General features: G+C 54.5%; 1 protein-coding gene across 5 annotated transcripts in view; it reads left to right on the top strand.

The window, feature by feature from the left end:
• Window positions 1-16,858: 16,858 nt before the first annotated feature.
• The window catches only part of COL16A1 (collagen type XVI alpha 1 chain), a 50,950-nt gene continuing 48,722 nt past the window's right edge, over window positions 16,859-19,086 (top strand). For 3 of the 5 annotated variants that reach the window (XM_036866209.1, XM_036866196.1, XM_036866203.1), the window contains exons 1-2: window positions 16,860-17,363; window positions 18,932-19,038. In XM_036866209.1, the coding sequence (XP_036722104.1) occupies window positions 18,966-19,038 (73 nt within the window). In that variant the 5' untranslated portion in view covers window positions 16,860-17,363; window positions 18,932-18,965. Of the gene's footprint in view, window positions 17,364-18,931; window positions 19,039-19,086 lie in introns of all 5 variants that reach the window. The other 2 variants (XM_036866219.1, XM_036866188.1) reach the window with 2 other exon arrangements.

The raw sequence follows: 19,086 nt of genomic DNA, 5'->3' as shown, positions 1-19,086 counted from the left end.
TTAGGGGGATGTTACGGCGGGAGCATGGAATCTCCATGTATGCAATGGTGGAATTGTCAGCCCCTGGTATGGATGGTATCAGAAGGAGCCAAGGGTGACTTGTGGGCTTCTGTCTTTCTTACACACCTGGATGGATGACCATGCATTGAATTTGGAGACCAGGAAGAGGACCAGCTTTGACGGGGGACAATCATGACTTTCACCTAGAACACGTTAACCTTGCAATACCTCGGAGATAGTCATGGGGGAATTTCAAGTAGGAAGTAGATGGTTAGACATATAGGACTAGAATTCAGGAGAAGGGCGGGACTAGAGTTACTGGCATGGCAGGAAGCCGTATTGGAGCAGGCTGTAGAGTGAGTGGGAGGTGAAGAAATTAAGACAGGATAGACAATTCTTGAAGTGGAGCTATGAAAAGAGGGAGAGAAAGGTCAGGGGCCACTGTTGGCTCTGAAGGTGAATTAGCTGGAGAGGATGATGGAATGTTTCCAAGAATGGAGAGGCCATCCTTACCCCCTCCCCAAGATCCTACATAATGATAGACCAAAAATAACCAGCCCTACCATCCTGGGAGGCAGGGTCCTGAGACCTGGTAATGGATATCATCACAGAGATTGATTCTGCTCATTTGTTGGGCTGCAGGCCAGCCACAGTTCCTGAAGGAGGGTGGGGGAGGATAGGGGTGGGCATTCAGCAAAACCGTGGCTCTAAGGTCTTCTGGGAGGAGGGAACTCTAGACTCCATAGGGAGCTCCCAGGCACAAGATGGAGATACAGATCTGGTGCCCTGGGCTCTCTGCAGCCCTTGTCCCTGCTCCTTCTGACCAGGCAGGAGCAGGGGTGAGTCATCCCCACAGTCTCAGCTCCCCACGGGGCCTGCTCCAGGCTGCTGTGTCCCCATCCCCTGCCGTGGCATGGCACAGCCCCAGCCATCGATCCGGTCATCCCCAGAGTCAACCAAGAAAGTCAATATTTAATTTGGGCACCACGTTAATGCCATCGATCGCCGACTCCCCTCCTCCACTTCCTCAGGCTCATTTGTCTCTTCCCACCCATGGAGGGGAGGGGGGCAGTACTGGAACCCAGTGGAGGCAGAGCTCAGCCTGGGTCGGATTGGGAAAACTGGCCTGCATGTGGGGATGCTGCCCTTAGCCACCCAGGTTCCCATTCTCCCTGAGAATCACCGACCTGCTTTGTTTGAGTTTCCTGAGCCCTGTCTCCAGTGAGGAGGAGGCCGGGAGGTCCACATGCCTCCCAGGCGGGGACTGAGCCTAACTCCCTGCAGGGTCCATACACAGAGCGGATGTGGTTGCCGGTTGAGCAATGGAGGGAAGGATAGAAACCGTGAAGTATACCACCGTGGGAGAAAAGTGAGGGCAAATCCTAAGACCCAGAACCCGAGGGCTGTGCCGGCTCAGGCTTCTAGAGCCCCTCCTGGGTGCCCACTGCTGTACCCGTGTGATGCTGTGGAACCCACACAAGGACCTTAGATGAGGGTCCATCTCTAGACCTCAGAGAGGGGCTTGGGGGAGAGTTGAGCTTAGAGGCCTAGGGCCCAGCTGGGCAGCGAAAGAGGCTGAGGGGAGGGCAGGGCTGGGCCCACCTCAAGGCTGGGCTGGGTCCAGCTCCACTGTTTGTTCTTGTCAGCTCTGTGGGTCCAGATATGGGCAGGTGGGCTGTGCCCTTTGACCTTCTTCCCCAGCCCAGCCCACCCACCCCCAGGAAGGGAATGGAGTCTGCTTTGGGGGCCAGGCTTGTGCTCAAACCGCAACTCCATCCCCAACTTGCTGAGAGACCTTGGGAAAGTTAAATAACCTCTCTGAGCCTTAGATTCCTCTTTTGAGAAGTTTCTTAGGGCTTGGATCACTTTTTACAGTTTCAGAGGGTCAGGGATGGGCAGGGGCAAGCCTTGGTGGCCCAAGGGGGTATTACCAGAGTTCTCACACTGAGCAGCTGCACACTGGTACAGCCTTGAGAAGCTGCCAGCAACGCTGCTATGAGGCTGCTCGCTATCAGGCCTGGGCCACCGTGGCACCCTTGGTGCTCCTCGTTATCCTGAGCTCAAGAGCCAAGACCATGTCACCAAGGGGACAGTCAGGCCAGGCCTGCCACCTAGCACCTGGGTGACCCAACAGCCAGTCCAGCTTGGGGCACCAGCAAGGTGGCAGCAACACACGTACACACACACACACACACACACACACATAAATGAGAAGAAATACTGCTTCAATGAACTTATCCACAGTTTTGCAATTGAAAAATCCCAGAAGAAGTTGTTTTCATTTCAGCATACACGTAAGTATTATCCTTCATGGGTTACTATCATTTCTATTATGAATCATGTACGGGGAGTACTAGGACATCTAAATGTCTTAGTCTGGCCCAGGTGACTCCCATCCTGAGCTGCCCAGAGATTCCTCAGCAGCCCAGCTGACCCACTCGGAGCCACTCAGTCAAGCCTTGAGCCAGAAGAGGCTGGTTTGGTCATTCATTTATTCAGTAAACATTGTCCAATGCCAAATTGTGCCAGGCCCTGAGCTGGGCACTGACAATGTAAAGATGAGGAAGACATACTTTCTAAGAAGGATACCAAGGAGGAAGGAAGCAGGGGGAAGGGATGGATTTTGTTTTTTCTGCCCAAAACCTTCCAGGGGCCTCTCGTTGCTCTTAAAATAAAGTTAAGTTTCCTCACAGTGGCCCAAGAGGCAGGGCCTGATGTCCCTGCCTATCACTCCGGCAGAGCTCCAGCCACGTGGCCTCCTTTGTGCTCCTAGAACACATTTCATGGTTTCTCCCACCCCAGGGCCTTTGCATATGCTATACCTACCACTTGAAAGGCTCTTCCCTGGTTATCTGCTTTGCTGGCTCCTCATCTTTTGACTGAAGCTCTGATGCCACCTCCTGCATACCCCTTACCCTTCTGGACCATTTTCTATCACATCACCCTAATCCTTCCATAGTACCACTTCTCCCAATCTGAAATTACAGCACCTATTTCCTATTTATTGTCTGTTTCCCCCACTAGACTGTAAGCCTCTGAGGGTGAAAAAGGGTGATAGTCACTGACATTCATACCGTTGCCTGGCATATGATATGAACTTCATAGCTAATGTTGAATGGATGAATGAATGAATGTGGAATTTAAGGTTCCCAGGTATCCAGGAAGCAGGTAGAGCTAAAGCTCTGGCCCTTGGTGCCCCACCATAGACTGACCATATCTGCGTCTAGACCTGGGGGATGGAGGGAGGGTGTTGCATATGCAGGCCTGGGAAGGGGAGAGAGCCCCAGTGGTGTCCAGCCTCAGGGCATGCATATTGCAGGAGGCTCCTTCCTTGCATATCAACTTGCTGCTAGACTGGCAGCTCCAGCTGCTGCTGAGTTTTTCACTGTCAGGGCCAGTGGTTGATTGGAGATGAAGGCTACGTCTACTTGAGTGTGAGAGTGTCACGTATAGCTATTTAGGCAGGGGTTGGCTTCCATGTGGCCCCTGGGTGCTACCACGTGCAGCTGCATGTCTGAGCAGGCTCTGCCCTTAGCTGGCAGGCAGTGCACACAGGTGATTTATGTTTTACACACCATCACTTCCAAGCCCAACTGAGGGAAGGAAGGGCCATTAGAGACTATTGAGTTCCACTCCCCCCATTGTGCAGAGAGAAAAACTGAGGCCCATAGAGGGGAGAGGTTGCAAAGTTACATTAGGAGTCCATGCGGGGTCAGGTCTAACGCTCAGTGGGCAGGGAGGATTTATGGAGAACCTATGGTGTACCTGGCACTGCTCTGGGCACTGGGGACTCATCACACTAGAGCAGCCCACAGTCCAGGAAACGGGGCTCGGGGAAGAGGGAGCCAGACCTGGACATGAGCAATAGGCCCCAGAGCAGGAGGGGTCTCCTCTGTCTTTGTGGGGAGGGTGTCAGGGAAGGCCACTTAAAGAAGGCAACACTTGCACTGAGCTTTGAAGACTGAAAGCTCAGCAGGCAGAGAAAAGGGAAAGGGCACTCCCAGCAGAGGATGCCATGTAAGCAAAGGCGCGGAGGCATGAAACAACCTGGCAAGTTTGGAAAATTGCAAATCGTATGGTTTGGGTGGAGAGGGGAGTGCGAGGAGGATGGGCTGCAGAGATGAGGCGGCGAGGGAGGCAGGTTCTGATCACAGTGGGCCTTGTGGGCTGTGGTAGGGGTTTGGATTTTATCCTGAGGGCTGCCGGCAAATCACTGGAACAGACTTGGGTTTTAGAAAGATTCTGTAGCAACCGAGGATAAATGAATTCGACAAATACATTCTTTTTTTAAAGATTTCTTTTTAATGTGGACCATTTTTGAAGTCTTTATTGAATTTGTTATAATATCACTTCTGTTTTATGTTTTGGTTTATTGGCCCTGAGCCATGTGGGATCTTAGCTCCCCGACCAGGGATCAAACCTGCACCCCCTGCATTGGAAGGCAAAGTCTTAACCACTGGACCGCCAGGGAAGTCCCGCAAATACATTTTGAATGCATACTTACTATGTGCCAGGCACCATGCTGGGTCCTAAGGATTCAATTCTGAATGAGGCACACCTAGTCTCAGTCCTGCAGTGAGATACACAGACAGGTGGAGCAGGTGGGACTATTGGCACACAGACTCCAGAAACACACTATTTCTGTATTCTCATTAAATCAGCTCCAATCTGACTCTCACTCTAGCCCTTGCCTAGAAGTTGGCAGAAGATTCAATCTCAACCATCCCCGGGGCCGTCTGCCACTTTCTCGATAGGCTTGTGCAAGGACCTGCTGTCCCACCCAGGTCTAAGCATGGAGTCCTGATTCCGGCTACACTAGTTACACAGAGATAGATGCCCATTGTACTAGTCCGTGCGGTCCCTTGAGGTTCGGCAACTCAGCTGTTCCTCTGCCACCCGGAAGCATTGAGGCTAGTACCTCAGTGCTTGGGCTCCAGCCTCCCCAGGTGCTCCACCTGCCCCCCACCTCCCATGATCTATCAGGGGAGGGGCTGCCGGCCACAGATCCCCACCATTCAGACGACCTCCACTTCTAGCTCCTCTGCAGCTAGCTGCGCTCTCTCCTTTCTCTGCCCACATTGGCTGCCCTCTTCTCCCCATCCCCTTGGGAACACCTAGCACAGTCACTTCCAGAAGGTTAGCTTTTTCAAAATCAGGATGCGCCGTCAGACTTCAAGCAGCTTTTATGTTCAACCCCGCACAAGTTCCCAGAGGCTAGAAAAATCAAAGGGTTCAGATACCAGCTTGGAGCTGGGAAGGGAGCAAAATAATTAACATTTCAATAAATTATCCTGCCACAAAAAGTGGATAGGTGATGAGAGACCCAGGCACTGGGTCCTGTGGGAGCTCAGACAAGGGGCACCTAACTCATGCCAGAAGGTTGGGAAAAGCCTCTCAAGGAGGGAAGTTTTTGCCAGATGAGTCCTGCAGACAGCAAGGAAAAGTGTTCCAGGAAGAGGGAACAGCAGGTATGAAGACCTCAAGGTAAGAGCCAACAGGGGTGTGTGAAGAACTGACAATTGCCCTGTGAGAATAGCTGGGACTGAAGGAGGTGGGGCTGGGTGATGAAGAGCCTCCTAAATCCCAAGCGAAGATTTGGAGTTAATCTGACCATAAGAAGCCACTGAAAAATTTTAATCAAAGAAGAGACCCGAGCAGATTTCTGGTTTAGAAACATTTAATTGGCTATTAGTAGAAAATGAATAGAGAGAGGGTAAAATTTGAGGCAGGGAAAGCAGTTGGCAGGAGCTGCAGGGATCCAGGCAAAGGATGGTGGCTGCCTGGACCCCTGGTGGTGGCAGTGATGGACAGAAGAGGGCATTATCCATAGATAATTATGAGGAAGAAGGGACAGGACTTGGGGGGAAGGGGGGAGGGCAGATCTTCCAATGACTATCTGGGGCGAATCCCTGAGATGGGGCAGAGCAGGATGGTGGTGTGAAGGTGTCAGCAGAACATCGAGGGAGAAGAAGGAAGGATTCGGTGTGCAATGGACCCCTCCCCCCACCCCATCTCTGCATCCCGCGATTCCCAAACTTCCCACTAGATGGAGGGCTGGTGCTGGGAGACAGGCTCCGCCTCTCATCCTCTGCCCCTCACCCCCAGTGGGAGGGGCCTCCACTTGGGCCTTTCCAAACCCCGTGTCCCTGAACTCGATAGGAGAGCGTCTGTATTTGGGGCCATCAGCTGCCCCCACTCCCCAGGACTGTGGCCTCAGCCTCTAGGGCGCAGTAGTAGGGGGATCAGGCCAGAGACCTCTGCCCAGGTCCCTCCGCGCGCAGCTCTGTGCCCGCGTATACAGGGGTGTTCCCGTGCTCGGGCTCCCTCCACCACTTCAGCTTCCAAAACCGCCTGGCTCCCACAGATAGATACGTCCCTAGCCTAGAGGCCTCCCCGTCAATGGCGCCATTGTTGCCCCCCGACGCTCTCCTTCTCCCCGACCCCACGCTGGGGGAGGGAGAGGCCCCCATTCCTCTCACTTTTAACCCGGCCCCCAAAGGCAGGCTCAGCTCCAGTCCCAGGCTGTTAGACGCCCGGCACCTAGACCTCCCAGGACCTTTGGGACCGGATACAGGTTGGCTCCCGGCAGAGCCGGATAGGAGGCGGGGCCTAGGGTGGAGTCAGGGAAGCCACCGGGGCCGTGCGTGCGGCCCAGGGAGGGATAGGAGCGTGGCCTATGGCGGGGTGGGGTCGGGATCTCCCGAGCCTGGAAGCGTCCTCCCCTCACTCCAGCACTCCCCACCCCCGCCCCGCCCCGTTCACTGCGGCCGCTCGGGAGCCCAGCCCGCTCTGGCCCTCAGTCCAATAGCCAGACAGACCAGCCGTCGGGAAGCTCCCGGCCCCACTTAACAGAGGTCGTTTCTTGGGAGGCCGCGCCCAGCTCCCTGGAACTGCCAGGCCTTGCGGAGCAGGCGGGGGAAAGGGGGATGCATTTTCTGGGCCTGCACCTCCCCCCACACCCCAAGTGTTTCCGTTCTTTTCTAGATAGAATAGCTGGAGGTCCTGGGGCTTAAGTCCCGAGCTGGAGGACCTGGTCAGGCGCCTGATCCCCGCCAGCAACCCCTTCCCTGCCCCTCAACGCTCAGGCCTGGAGCCTGCTCTAAAAATAGACTGAGACGCGGGAACGTGCCTACGCGGGAGGGGGTCTGGGAGGCCTGAGTCACCCTGCCGGCAGGGCCTTCCCCCCATCTCGGGAACCTAGGCCGCCTTGACGGCCTGGCGTCGCTCTGATCCTGCTGGCCCGACTCTGCGCTCTTGGCTGTGCCATGTCCCCCTCCCAGGCCCGGGAGCTGGCCAGGCGATGGCGGCCCAGGCTGAGTGAGCGGCAGCAGCCACAGCCGGGAAGGATTAGGAGTTCCCGGTCCTGATTTATTTAGTTGTTTTTGTGTGTCTGGCGGCAGCCCCCATCCCCCAGCCGCCCGCAGGACAGTCACGTCTACACCTGCCCTTCTCTCCCGCCCAGGCCCACGGAGATGTTCTAGGCTTCTGGGTGGGGACCTGGGCTCGGAGCAGCAAAAAGTCCCAACTTGGATCTTACAGGTTCCGGAGTTAGCATCCCCATTCAACAGATGAGAAAGCTGAGCCCAGGGGAGAGGAAGGGGCCTATCACACAGCAGATTGTGCTGTGATAGCCCTGGATTCAAATCCCAGCTCCGACTCTTAGCTAGCCACTTCTTAGGGCTCGTTTCCTTACTGTAAAGCGCTCAAGTTGAGGATGACACCCATTCACCTGCGAAATGGGAATAATGATAAATACTTAGGATCGTCCTGATGATTAAAATTATTTTTTTACGCGAATTACCTGGCGGTCCAGTGGTTAGGACTTGGTGCTCTCACTGCCGGGCCGGGTTCCATTCCTGGTCGGGGAACTAAGATCCCACAAGCTGGGTGGTGCGCCCTTGCCAAAAAATTAGTTTTTAACAAGCAGCAATGACATGTTGAGTGTTACACGTGGGTTCAGTTCCAGCTCAGGAAATTAGTTATCATCTCTGGCACCTATTTTTCTCCCCTTCTGCATGTACAGAGGAGGATTAATGGGTGTGGTGAGCTCGCCCTGCCCACCCTACGCCTGGGGCTCAGCTAAGGTGGTTGGAGCCTGGTCACAGCGGTACTTAGGTGAACGTGGAACACATGGGCCAGAGCCGGTGGAGGGGGGGGGCAGCATCCTGGCTTTGCATGGGTACGGCTCACCTCACCCTGTTCCCCTTTCTGAGGAGGAGGCATGTTTGGGTCATTACAGGTTTAAGAGCCTCGGACTTGGGGAATGGAAGGGGCTCAAGAGTCCCTAAGATCAACTTTTCCTTGTTGGCAAAGGGCAGGGGCCCTCCTAAAGCCAAACAGTGCATCACGGTTGACCCTGGCCCTGAAGCCAGCTCCCCAGTCCCAGGCTTTTTCTCCCCACCTTCCAACCACCTGTCCTCTGTCTTCCAAACACCAGTATCTAGCCTTTTCTGAATGGTCAAGGCTGACAATACTCAAGTTGGTTATATTTCTTTACATATTATTTGTTATTTAGGCCACTTAATGGGGGAAAAAAAAAAGTCTGATATCTGTTGGAAATGTCATTGACCTTTCAAAGCTACCTGAAATCAGCTTTGTAAATAGGAAGGGGATGAGCATGGGTGTGAGGTGCAGGGCAAGAGTCCCTGGTGAATTATATAGCCCTCCCCAATAATAATAATGTTAATAATGCACATTTTTGAGCGTTTACTATGGACTTAGTTTCATGCATTGTTGCATTTAATCCTCCAAACAATTCCATGTGGGTGGGTGTTATCATAATCACCCCATTTTACAGATATGGAAACTAAGGGTTCAGAGAGGTGAAGGAAGAGAACAAAACCAGGAAGTAGCAGAGCCAGGATCAAACCCTCTCTGAGCTTAGATTTTATTTTTTTGCCTTGATGAAAAAGTTCGGTTTTCACCTTGAATTTTCCCTTGCCCTGCCCACTCCCTCGGCCTCCCTTTCCAGCTAGGTTGTCAGGCCTCCCAAGACCAGCCCTGGGCACTACTGGGAGGAGGTGGGGCTGGGCAGCAGCCAGAGTTTCTCTCTACCAGAGATTCCAGGTTTCAAAGAATTTGTGAGTCCAACTGTCTGAGGCTTTTGCATGCAGAGCTTGCAAAAAGAGAATCCGGAAGTCCCCGAGTGCTCCTCTCCCCACCACGCCTCACCCAGGAGACTCCTTGGCTTGCTCTCCACAGAAGGGAGTTTGTCCTGGGCCCTCTTTCATTCCTGCAGCCAGTATTTATAAAGTGCCTAGTCTCTGTCATAGGCTCTGGGGATAAAATGGTAGCAAAAACAGCACTTCCTATGGCTTACAATCGAGCAGGCTGATAACTGATTATACCCCTCCCGCTTCCAAGCTTCTGCTCAGATCTACTCCTTCTGGGAGACTGTTCCCAGCTGCCTTCCCCAGCCCCTATTGGGAAGGAAGGTGAAGATAGTCTCAAAGCTAAACATGTGAGGGACAGGTGGGAAGGGAAGGCACCCAACAGATTGTGTTTGTAGTGGTGGTAAGGTTACACTCTCTCACCGCATGTATGGAATACCTGGCATCTGTTGAGCTCCAGGAACTGTGCTCAGCACTTGAAATTTGTCATCTTGGGTAACGCTCACAGCATCCCTGTGAGCTATGGACAATTCCATTTTACCAACTAGGAAACTGAAGCTCTCTCTAAGAGATGAAGGGATTTGCCAAAAGTCACACAGCTAGTAAGTGGCAGGAGTGGGGTTTGAACCCAGTTATTCTGGGGCTGGAGCCGCTACTGTTAACCACTATGCTGAGTTCTTGTTTGACTTTTAGGTAAAGAAACTAAGACCTAGAGAGGCCTAGCGATTGGCTAAAGGTTGCACAGCACAGCAGGACTGTGAGTTGAGTTGGTTGGTACCCAAAGGGTTGCTTGGGTAAGGGTATACAAACTATCCTACCAGGGCCTTGGGAGGCCAACTCTTGCCCCAGAAGGGATTATTGGGGATGGGGGCAGGGCCTGGAGGAAGGCTAGGGGCCAGGTCCATCTGGGGGTCTTCAGTGCTGCCTGTGCTCCACCCTCACCCCTCTCCACAGGCCTTGTGCCATGGGGCAAAGGACACTTGGGATGCCTTGGCAGATGTGGGCTACATCCCACTGTCCCTGCTGTGTTTGTTCTGAGATGTCATCTCTGTGTCCTGCTCTGTGCAGACCTGGGGAGGTGGCTGGTAGACAGGAGAAAAGGAAGCTTTAGTCCTTTGCTTAGTCCTTCACACCTGGGAGCTTCCAGTCTGTCTGGGGAGGAGGGACTTGCCTGTGTTGGGGATTGTTACGCTGGCGAGCATTTATGAGCATATTTACTAGGTGCCAGCAGCATGAGTGCACTTTTCTCTTTGCCATTCTCTCCCTTAATCCTTTCAGCAAACCCTAAGTGACAGATATTGCTGTATTTCTGATTTTCCGAGGAAGAGGTTAAGTGATACCACCAAGTTACAGAGCCAGGATTTGAACCCAGGTACAGGCGATCTAACACCATGCTCTACTGCAGGGGTTCTCAAATGTGATCCCTGGGCTGGCAGCACCAGCCTTGCTTGGGGACTTATTTGAAAAGCAAACGCTGCTGAATCAGAAATTCTGGGGGTGGGACCCGACAGTCTGTGTTTAACAAGTCCTCCAAGCTCCAGAGCTTCTGCTCTCCTGCTTTATAGCACCTTGGCTGGGGGGGCAGGGGGCAAGGGGCAGGTGACCTGACTAAGATCATGGGCCCTGGAGTCAGGCAAAGCTGAATTCAAATCTCTGTCCCACCACTTCCCAGCCCTATGACCGTGAGGCTTAAATCATGAATCTTTGCCTTTCTAGCCTGTGAAGTGGTGATAACGGTGCCTCACCTCCTAGAATTGTTGCCGGGTTAAATGAGAGAGTAGATCTCCTTTGACAGATGAAAAAATGGCAGCCTAGAGAGGGAAAAGGACTTGCCCAGGCCCCTGCTGTGTGGGCTCCTTTCCAGAGAGGACTCTGCCCTGTGGGTCTGTCCCAAAGTGACCAGTTCACATCCAGCTCCATCCTTGCCAGCTGTGTAACCTTGAGATGATTCCTCATGTTCTCTCTGCCTGTCTCCTCGGGCTTAGAATGGGGATCGTAACAGTGCCTGGGCCTCCTGCCCTTGTTGTGAGACTAAAATGAGTTTCTCTGTGTATGGTGCCTGCCAGCACTTCAAAAGGGCTCAGTAAATGTTAGCTGCTGTTATTAAAGGCGGAGGCAGGATCAATTCCTACTGTCTTCTAACAGCCCCCCACCCCTGGTCAGAGCATGATTAAGAGTTTAGTGCAGGGCTTCCCTGGTGGTGCAGTGGTTGAGAATCCGCCTGCCAATGTGGGGGACGCAGGTTCGAGCCCTGGACCGGGAAGATCTCACATGCCGCGGAGCAACTAAGCCCGTGCGCCACAACTACTGAGCCTGCGCTCTAGAGCCGGCGTGCCACAACTACTGAATCCCATGCGCCTAGAGCCCGTGCTCTGCTACAAGAGAAGCCACCGCAATGAGAAGCCCGCGCACCACAATGAAGAGTAGCCCTTGCTCTCCGCAACTAGAGAAAGCCCGCAGCAACGGAGACCCAACACAGACAAAAATAAATAAATAAATAAATCTATAAAAAAAAGAGTTTAGTGCAGGTCAGAGAGCGTGGGAATTCTGAGGAGCGGAACCTTCCCCTCGGGGGAGGGCATTTTGGACCAGATCATTCCGTGTCGTGCAAGACTGTTCTGTGCATTGCAGGATGTTTAGCAGCATCCCTGGCCTCTACCCTCTAGATGCTAGGAGGTGTCCCCCCCACCAAGTTGGGATGACCCAGAATGTCTCCAGACATTGCCAAATGTTTCCTGGGGAGCAAAATTGCCCTGGTCAAGAGTTACTGAGGTAATCAGGCAAGGTGGTTTGAGGTGCTTTAACACACCAGGTGGGTTAACACGGGATCCTACGGTTTACCTCTTCGTATGGCGGGGAGGCTGGGGCCCAGGGGCACACAGTGGGTAGAGATAGGTCTGGAATCCAGGGCTCTTGTGCCTGTCACCTCTCCACAGGTCCCTCAGAACAGGTGGGCAGAGCCCAGGGGACAACCAAGCTGGGACTCAGGATGCCTGGAGCGTTCCCCCTTCCTCCCCCAGTGTCTACCTGCCTGACCATTGCCACATCCACTGCAAAGCCCATCAGAGTCTGGGCTTACCTCTCCAGAGGCTCCAAACAGGTGCCTGGTGTCATGTGCTACTGAAGTAAGACACCCTTGTTGGGCATCTAAGAATGCTGTTGCCAGGGCCAAAGTTGCCAGGGCTGGGGGTGTCAGTGCGGAGCTCGCCATGGCCCTGCGGGGGAGGAGGGCATCAGCAAAGTGGAGCACCGCCCCACCTGCTGGGACCATAAAGCTGCCACCAGAGGTGAAAGATGGGTCCCCCTGCCACGGGGATGCAGAGAGCCGTGGAGACATGGTGGCAGGGCTGATTTAGAGCAAGGAGAGGGAAGGAGGGAGAATGAGAGACACAGTCAGAGAGTCAGAGATACAGAGCCAGAAACAGAGACACAGCCAGAAACAGAGACACAACCAGAGAGAGACAGAGGGAAAGAGACAGGGTGAAGAGAAGCAGAGAACACGGAAGCTCCAAGACAAAGAGAGATAGGAGATAAGGACATAAAGATGCAGAAAGTGCGAGAAACAGACCCGAGACACAGAGGGAGATGCAGAGTTAGAGACGCAGATCCAAAAACAGAGGGCAACAGCAGAGTCAGAAACAGAGACAAAGATGAGAGAGAGCTGGAGAGGGGGCCGGAGTCACAGAGAGGAAGGAAAGAGAGCTAGAGAACCAGATGCAGAGAAAGCAGGCCAGATTCAGTGAGAGAGATGTCGTGGTCTGAGTGCGGGTTGGAAAAGAATTTCCAGACACAAGGCAGAATGTAAGGAAGATAGAGTTTATTAAAGAGAAGGGTTGCTGCAAGAACAGTGGGCCGACTTCCTGGTAGCCAGGGCAAGTCGACCCCGAGCATGGGTTGCTTGTCTGTTTTTATAGCCAGGGAAACTGCCTGGCATCTGCTGACTGGGCAGAGTATGTATACTTTCAGTGTGTTGAGCGGAGATAAACGGGGCAAATATCTTTTCTTATATGGGATGGGAAAGGGACAGGGCATGCTGCTTGGGAGGGCTCTGGGACATTGCAATGGTTGCACTGTGACAGGGTGATAGGAGTGCTGTAACTCTTTGTTCTGGCAATATTTGCCCTTTGAGTTTATCTTGTTCTTTGTCCTTGGAGCACACCACAAGAGACAAGCCGGAGTCACAAAGAGACGGGACGGAGACACCCAGAGAAACCCAAGGAGGCAGAAGGAGACCTTGGTCCTCTGATCTCAGTCTCTCCTCTGGGACCCAGAAGCTGGGCATGTGTGTGTATCTCTGCCCACAGGAGCATTCATGTCTGTGCTCCTGTGGGGGCCGTCTGTGTCTGAGTGCCCAGATAGTGCTTGTGTGCGTTCATCTGCTAATTCACCACTGGCTGCCTGTGGGGTGCCAGGCTCCTCTGCAGGGCAGTGGGTACCAGCGGACAAGACCCCTCCTGGAGACTCTTGCTTATTAGTAAAGAAAGACAGTACACAAATGCCGGAGCTATGCAGAGATTTCAAACAGAGTCACGTGCTAGAGAGTGACTCGGGGCTCCTCTAGACCTGGTGGTCAGGGAAGTCCACTCTGAGGGGTGACTTATGAGGTGAGACCTGGATGTCAAAGAGCCAGCCTCGCAAAGATCAGGGACAAATCCTTCCAGAGGGATGACTTGGTACAAAAGCCCGGAGGAGAAAGCCAACTTGGTGAATTCAGGACTGAGAAGGGAGGCCCGTGGGACCACAGCTTCTGGGGGTGAGGTGGCTGGACAGGAAGACAGAGGCCAGATCATGAAGGACTTGGTAAGGCCAAGGGAAGGATTTGGGGGTTTCTTCTGGGTGAAATGAAAACTGGAAGATTGAAGCAGGAGAGTGAAGCCAGTGGATCCAGGTTTGGAAAGGTCTTGCTGGCTGCTGGGTGGGAAGTAGGGAGTTGGGAGGCTCCTGCAACAGTCCAGGCAAAAGAGGATGGTGGCTTGGGTGAGACCGGGGAGAAGTAGGTGGATGCGGCCTGCATTTTGGGTGTAGAATCCACAGGATAGCAGGGATGGCAGGGGAAAGGAAGGAGCCAAGGATGACTCCTAGGTTGTTTGCCTGAGCATCTGAATGAATTATGGGGGTGTTTATCAGAATGAGGAAGACAGGGCGATGCAGCTCTGTGGGGAACAGTCAAGAGGTCTGTTTCGGCTAAGTGTGATATGCCTGTGTGTGTATGTGTGTGCACCCGTGTGCCCATATGCCGGGGCCCAGGTGTGCACGTGTGCCTGTGGCGGTTCAGCTCACCTCTGCTTGGCTGGGTGGGAGCTCCTGGGCTTGACCTGGGACCAGGCCCTGTCTTGGCTCTTCACTCTCGCCAGCCCCAGGTGCTGCCCCTGCCAGCTGGGGATTCCCCAATGGCCAGCAGGAACAATGGGGTGGGTGGGCCCTTGGCACTGCCGACATCTGGGCACACAACCCCAGGCCCAGGAGGCCTGGGAGCCCCGCCCGGCAGCGGCAGGCAGGCTCCGGGGCAGCTGGTGGCGATTAGCAGCGTTGATTACCTAGTGGCGATGCCATCTGGGGTTAGGGCACTGAGCCCAGCCCCACGGGATACCCTGCTTGCTGGCATGCAGGGCTTTCTGGGGCTGAATGCATGTAAATGTGTCAGCATCGCTGCCTGCGTGTGTGTGGATGTGCATTGGTGTGTACGTGTCTGAGTCGGGGTTTCTGCAGGAGCTGAGTCTGCGTGGCCACCTGTGTCTGAGTGCACACATGTGTATGTGCTGTAGGTCTGCAGGTTTCTCTGTTTGCATATATGAAGACTTATGCCTGTGGGCACAGATGTGTGTTTCTATGTGTATGTTTGTGCACACACATGTCTGCATGTGCATGCATATGTCTCATGTGTGCATATCCAAGTAAAAGCAGTGCCAAGTACATGCATTCTGAAAATTATGCACCTGTGTTTGAGTACATCCAGGGATATATTTCTGTGGCTTCATCTGTGCTCACACATGTGTCTCTGTGTGTCTGTTTACGTGAGGAGTATCAAGTGTGTGCATGTGTCTGTGTGAACCTAAGTGTCTACATATGCACGTGGAGTCTGTACACATGTGTCGTGAGAGAACATATCTAACTGCACGTTTCTGGATGGGTGCACATATGTGTCAGGGGCAGGAAGGGGCATAGGCCCATTTCTAGACTGCGTTCAGCCGTCCCCTCCTGCCCGGGAGGGTCTGGGATATGAATGGAGGAAGGATATAGGAGTTGCCCAGGATGGCACAGTGGTTAAGAGCGTGTGCTATGGGTCCAGCCTAGCTGGCATGGGCCCCTGCCCCACCATCCACTAACCATATGATCTTGGGCAAGTTGAGTTGTTCCTGGGCTCCAGTATTCCCCATCTGTAAAATGGCGGTAAGCATAGAATTCTCCTTCTGGGGCTGTTGTGAGGATGAAAGGAGCTAGCCTGTGTGAAGTTCTTAGCACAGAGCCTGACCTTGGGTGTTGTCTATTCATTCCCAAGGGCCCGCCACTGGCGCAGCACTGTATGGGCAGGCGGAGCCGGTGCCTGCCCACTCCTCAGGCCAAAGCTCCCAGAAAGCCCCACCCCTCCACTTCCCGCCTGCTGAGCTCAGCGCTTCCCAGGCCCCACCACTGTCGTAGCCACATCTGGGCCAGTTCTGTGCAGGGACCACAGTGGCGCGTCTCTGTGGCCGTGGTTGCGGGTTTCCGCTGACTCAGCGCCTCGGGCTCCGGAGGTGGGAAACCCTAGGCTTGCCGCCCCTCTGGTTAAATGGGGCCACAGGGCTATGGCTCCACCATGTTGCTTCTCCAGGAAGCCCCCACCCCCCATCAGGGCACTCCAGGTGCTCCCCCCACACGCATTCCTACCACTCAAGGGCCTCTTGAACCTACTTCTCTGTAGTTCCTCATCCTTGGGGCCCAGAAATTTGTTTGCTGCCGCCAGGGGAGACCCTTGGGAGGGTCACCTTGATCATCCCCCTGCCTCTGGACAGAACTGGACACATTACCTGCTTCCTTCTCCTCAGAAGTCCAATCTCTCATCCAACCTCAATTCCTCTCGGTTCCTTGGATCCTGAGTATAAAGCAAAACCCTCTCCATCGCTGGGCTGGTCCAGTTTCACCCCCTCACCCCGTCCTTGGCCCTCACCTCCTGCCAGCGTCCACAATAATAATGATAATAACGGTGAATATTTATTGAGCTCCTCTTTTGTGCCCTTAGTAAGTACTTTTACAGACTAACTTGTTTCCTGCTCACAACCTTGTGAGGTATATGCAGTCATTATCCCATCTTACAGATGAGAAAGTGGAGTCATAGTTAAATAGTAAGTTCAAAACCACAAAGCTAGAGCGGAGGACAGGGATTTGAGCCCTTCTAACCTCACGGAGTCAGGAGGAATAAGGGGACCCGCTGGGTTCCACTTGTCTGGAATTGAGTCCAGAGCAGAAGGGGTTAATTTAGCATGCGCGCACCCACCCACGCGCACACACCCCCCAACTCCTGGAGGGGGCCCCCTCCCCCCAGTTCAGACGGTCAGAGAACAGACTAACTGGGAATGTTAGGCTCAGAAACTGGAAAAAGCTGACCAAGGAGGCTTGGGCAGCAGCCACGTCACGGGTGCTGCGGAACTGGGGAGGAGGGTCTCCATCCCCCCCTCCCCCCAGCCCCACCACCCTTCTGGAGGCCCAGCGAGGGAAGGGGAAGGGGGTGGCACAGGGGAGGCCCTTCAAGCTCCAGACCTGGCTCTTAAAGGGCCGGACTCCCCGCCCACCCGCCTGCCGCCAGAGCCCCTTGCAGGGCAACTCCCGGCACGCAGGGTCCCGCCTTGCTCACTCGCTCACCTGGCGGGGCAAGTGGGAGGGATGGGCTTGGGAACGCAGCCAGGCCAGGAGCGGGCCTTGCGTCCCGCCGCCTCTGCCACCGCTGGAGCCCCCTCTCGGTCCTCCCTCCCTCCTCCTGCCTGGCGGGCGGGTCCAGCTGTGTTCCATTAGCGGCCCTGGCAAGTCCCCAGCCCCCTGGAGCCTCCCCCTCTTCTCCCACCCGGAGTGGCCGGCAGTCCCCGGCAGGCGAGCGGGCATGCGAGCGGGGCAGCATTCAGCCCCAAAAGCTCAGGACGGGAAACTGGGGACCCGAGGCCGGCCAGAAGTAATCGAGGACCTTCCAGCGGGTCTGAGGAACGCAGGCCCTGCCTCCCGCGGTTGGCTGCGTTGGGCTGCCTGGATTACTCAGTGAGGTGGCAGGGATTCCCAGCCACGGTAAGTAGGGGTGGAGCGGGTTGCCTCGGGGCTCTGGACTGAAGGGCCTCTTCTGCCCCTGACTTGCTGTGTGACCTGGGGCAAGAGGCATCCCCTCTCTGGACCTCAGTCCCCTTCTTTAAAGCAGGATGAGCTCTACCTCCATTGCAGTTCTGACTCTCCCTGCCCCCAGATCTGTGCCTTCGTATATGGATGGGGTCATCTCCTTGGAAGCTTCTCTCTTATCCCTGTAGCCCCCTGCTCTGGCTGGGGCTAGAGGAGTGAAGGCGAGAGGTCAGGAACAGGAAGGGGACAGGGAACCATTGAAGTTCACATGCATTCACATGTCTGTCACAGTTGGCAGTCCTTCCACTGACTGGCAGGAGGGGGAGGTCAGGATAGGGTTTGAGAGATAGGATGTGCATGCCACCAGAATGCGGGATGAATAGGGTGGGGGAACAGTTCTGCCCCAGGAGGAAGGAGATTGGGGTCCTATCTCCAAATATATTGAGGCGAGGGGTCCTTCCTGCTCTCATTCCCTATCCAGAACTGAGGGAGGGGAAACAATTCCTTTACAGCTGGAGGGAATGAGGTCAGACTTGCATAAGAACTTCCCGACAGGAGGGCCTATGGAGGAGTAGTCATAGGCTGGCTGTGTGCACGTGTATATGTACTAGCTGGTGTGTCTAAGTGTACCGTGAACATGTGTCTCTGTGACCATGCCTGCGTGCAGGTAGGACTGTATGCACACATGGGCACAAATATGTCTCTGTGTATATGTGCCTGTGTATCTGTGTGTGTCATGCTGACACATGCATGACTGTGTGCGTGAGCGAGCTGCCTGTCTCGGGGGAGGCTGGATGATGTATGGCTCTGCTGGCCGCTTGCTGAGCCCGCATGGATTTATCTGGGCCCATCCATCGGGGTTTAATAAAACTAAAAGACAAGCATCCATCAGCAGGGGAGGTTGGCAACAAGGTCCTGAGCCCGTTGACCTGTTCTCTCGCCCGCTGCACCCATGGGGGAGGCTTCCAGTCAACCCTGTGATGCCTTCCAGGAGACTCAGCCCAGTTGTCAGCCCCTGACCTTGTGGGTGCCAGACAGGGCCGCCTGGCTGAGCTGGGTGCGGCTGGCCAGGAACCAGGCTAGCATATACCAATGCAGTGCACAGGTTGATAAAATATTGAAATACTTCCAAGTGTCTTGGCAAATAGCCTCTGCCTCAAGCTTCCTCGCTATCCCGAGTGACCTGGCCTTCTAGGACCCTCTAGATCTCTCCTCAATCCAGCAACTGTCCACTGGCACAGCCAGATGCCGCCTGGACCTGGTTTCGGCGCTCCAGCCAGCATTCTGCTCTGGCTGCTCAGTGTCCGTGCCATACCGGTGGTTAAATATTTTGAATATCACCTCGGCCCAAATCCTAGCCCAAGGCCTGTGGTTGGGCCTCTGAGGGGGACTGACGCCTGGCTAGACCTCCTGCAACCCCAGTACCAGCGCCTGGGCCCCATGGGCTGGTTGCTGCTTGCCCACGTGTGGAATTGTGCTCTGTGAGCTCAGGAATCCACCTTCCTGCTCTCTATGGTTTTCAGGTGCTGTGGCTGCGGCCGACTTCTCTGGACCAGGATGTGGGCATCTTGGGCTCCTGGCTTGTGGCTGCTCAGTCTCTGTGTTATCTGCAGCCATGAGGCAGATACAGGTGAGATGACGTGAGGATCAGAGTGCCATAGGCCTGCCACTGGCTCTC

The sequence above is a fragment of the Balaenoptera musculus genome, chromosome 1 (assembly GCF_009873245.2).
Source record: "Balaenoptera musculus isolate JJ_BM4_2016_0621 chromosome 1, mBalMus1.pri.v3, whole genome shotgun sequence".
Lineage (NCBI taxonomy): Eukaryota > Metazoa > Chordata > Mammalia > Artiodactyla > Balaenopteridae > Balaenoptera > Balaenoptera musculus.
This window is presented reverse-complemented; position numbering and strand designations above follow the sequence as displayed.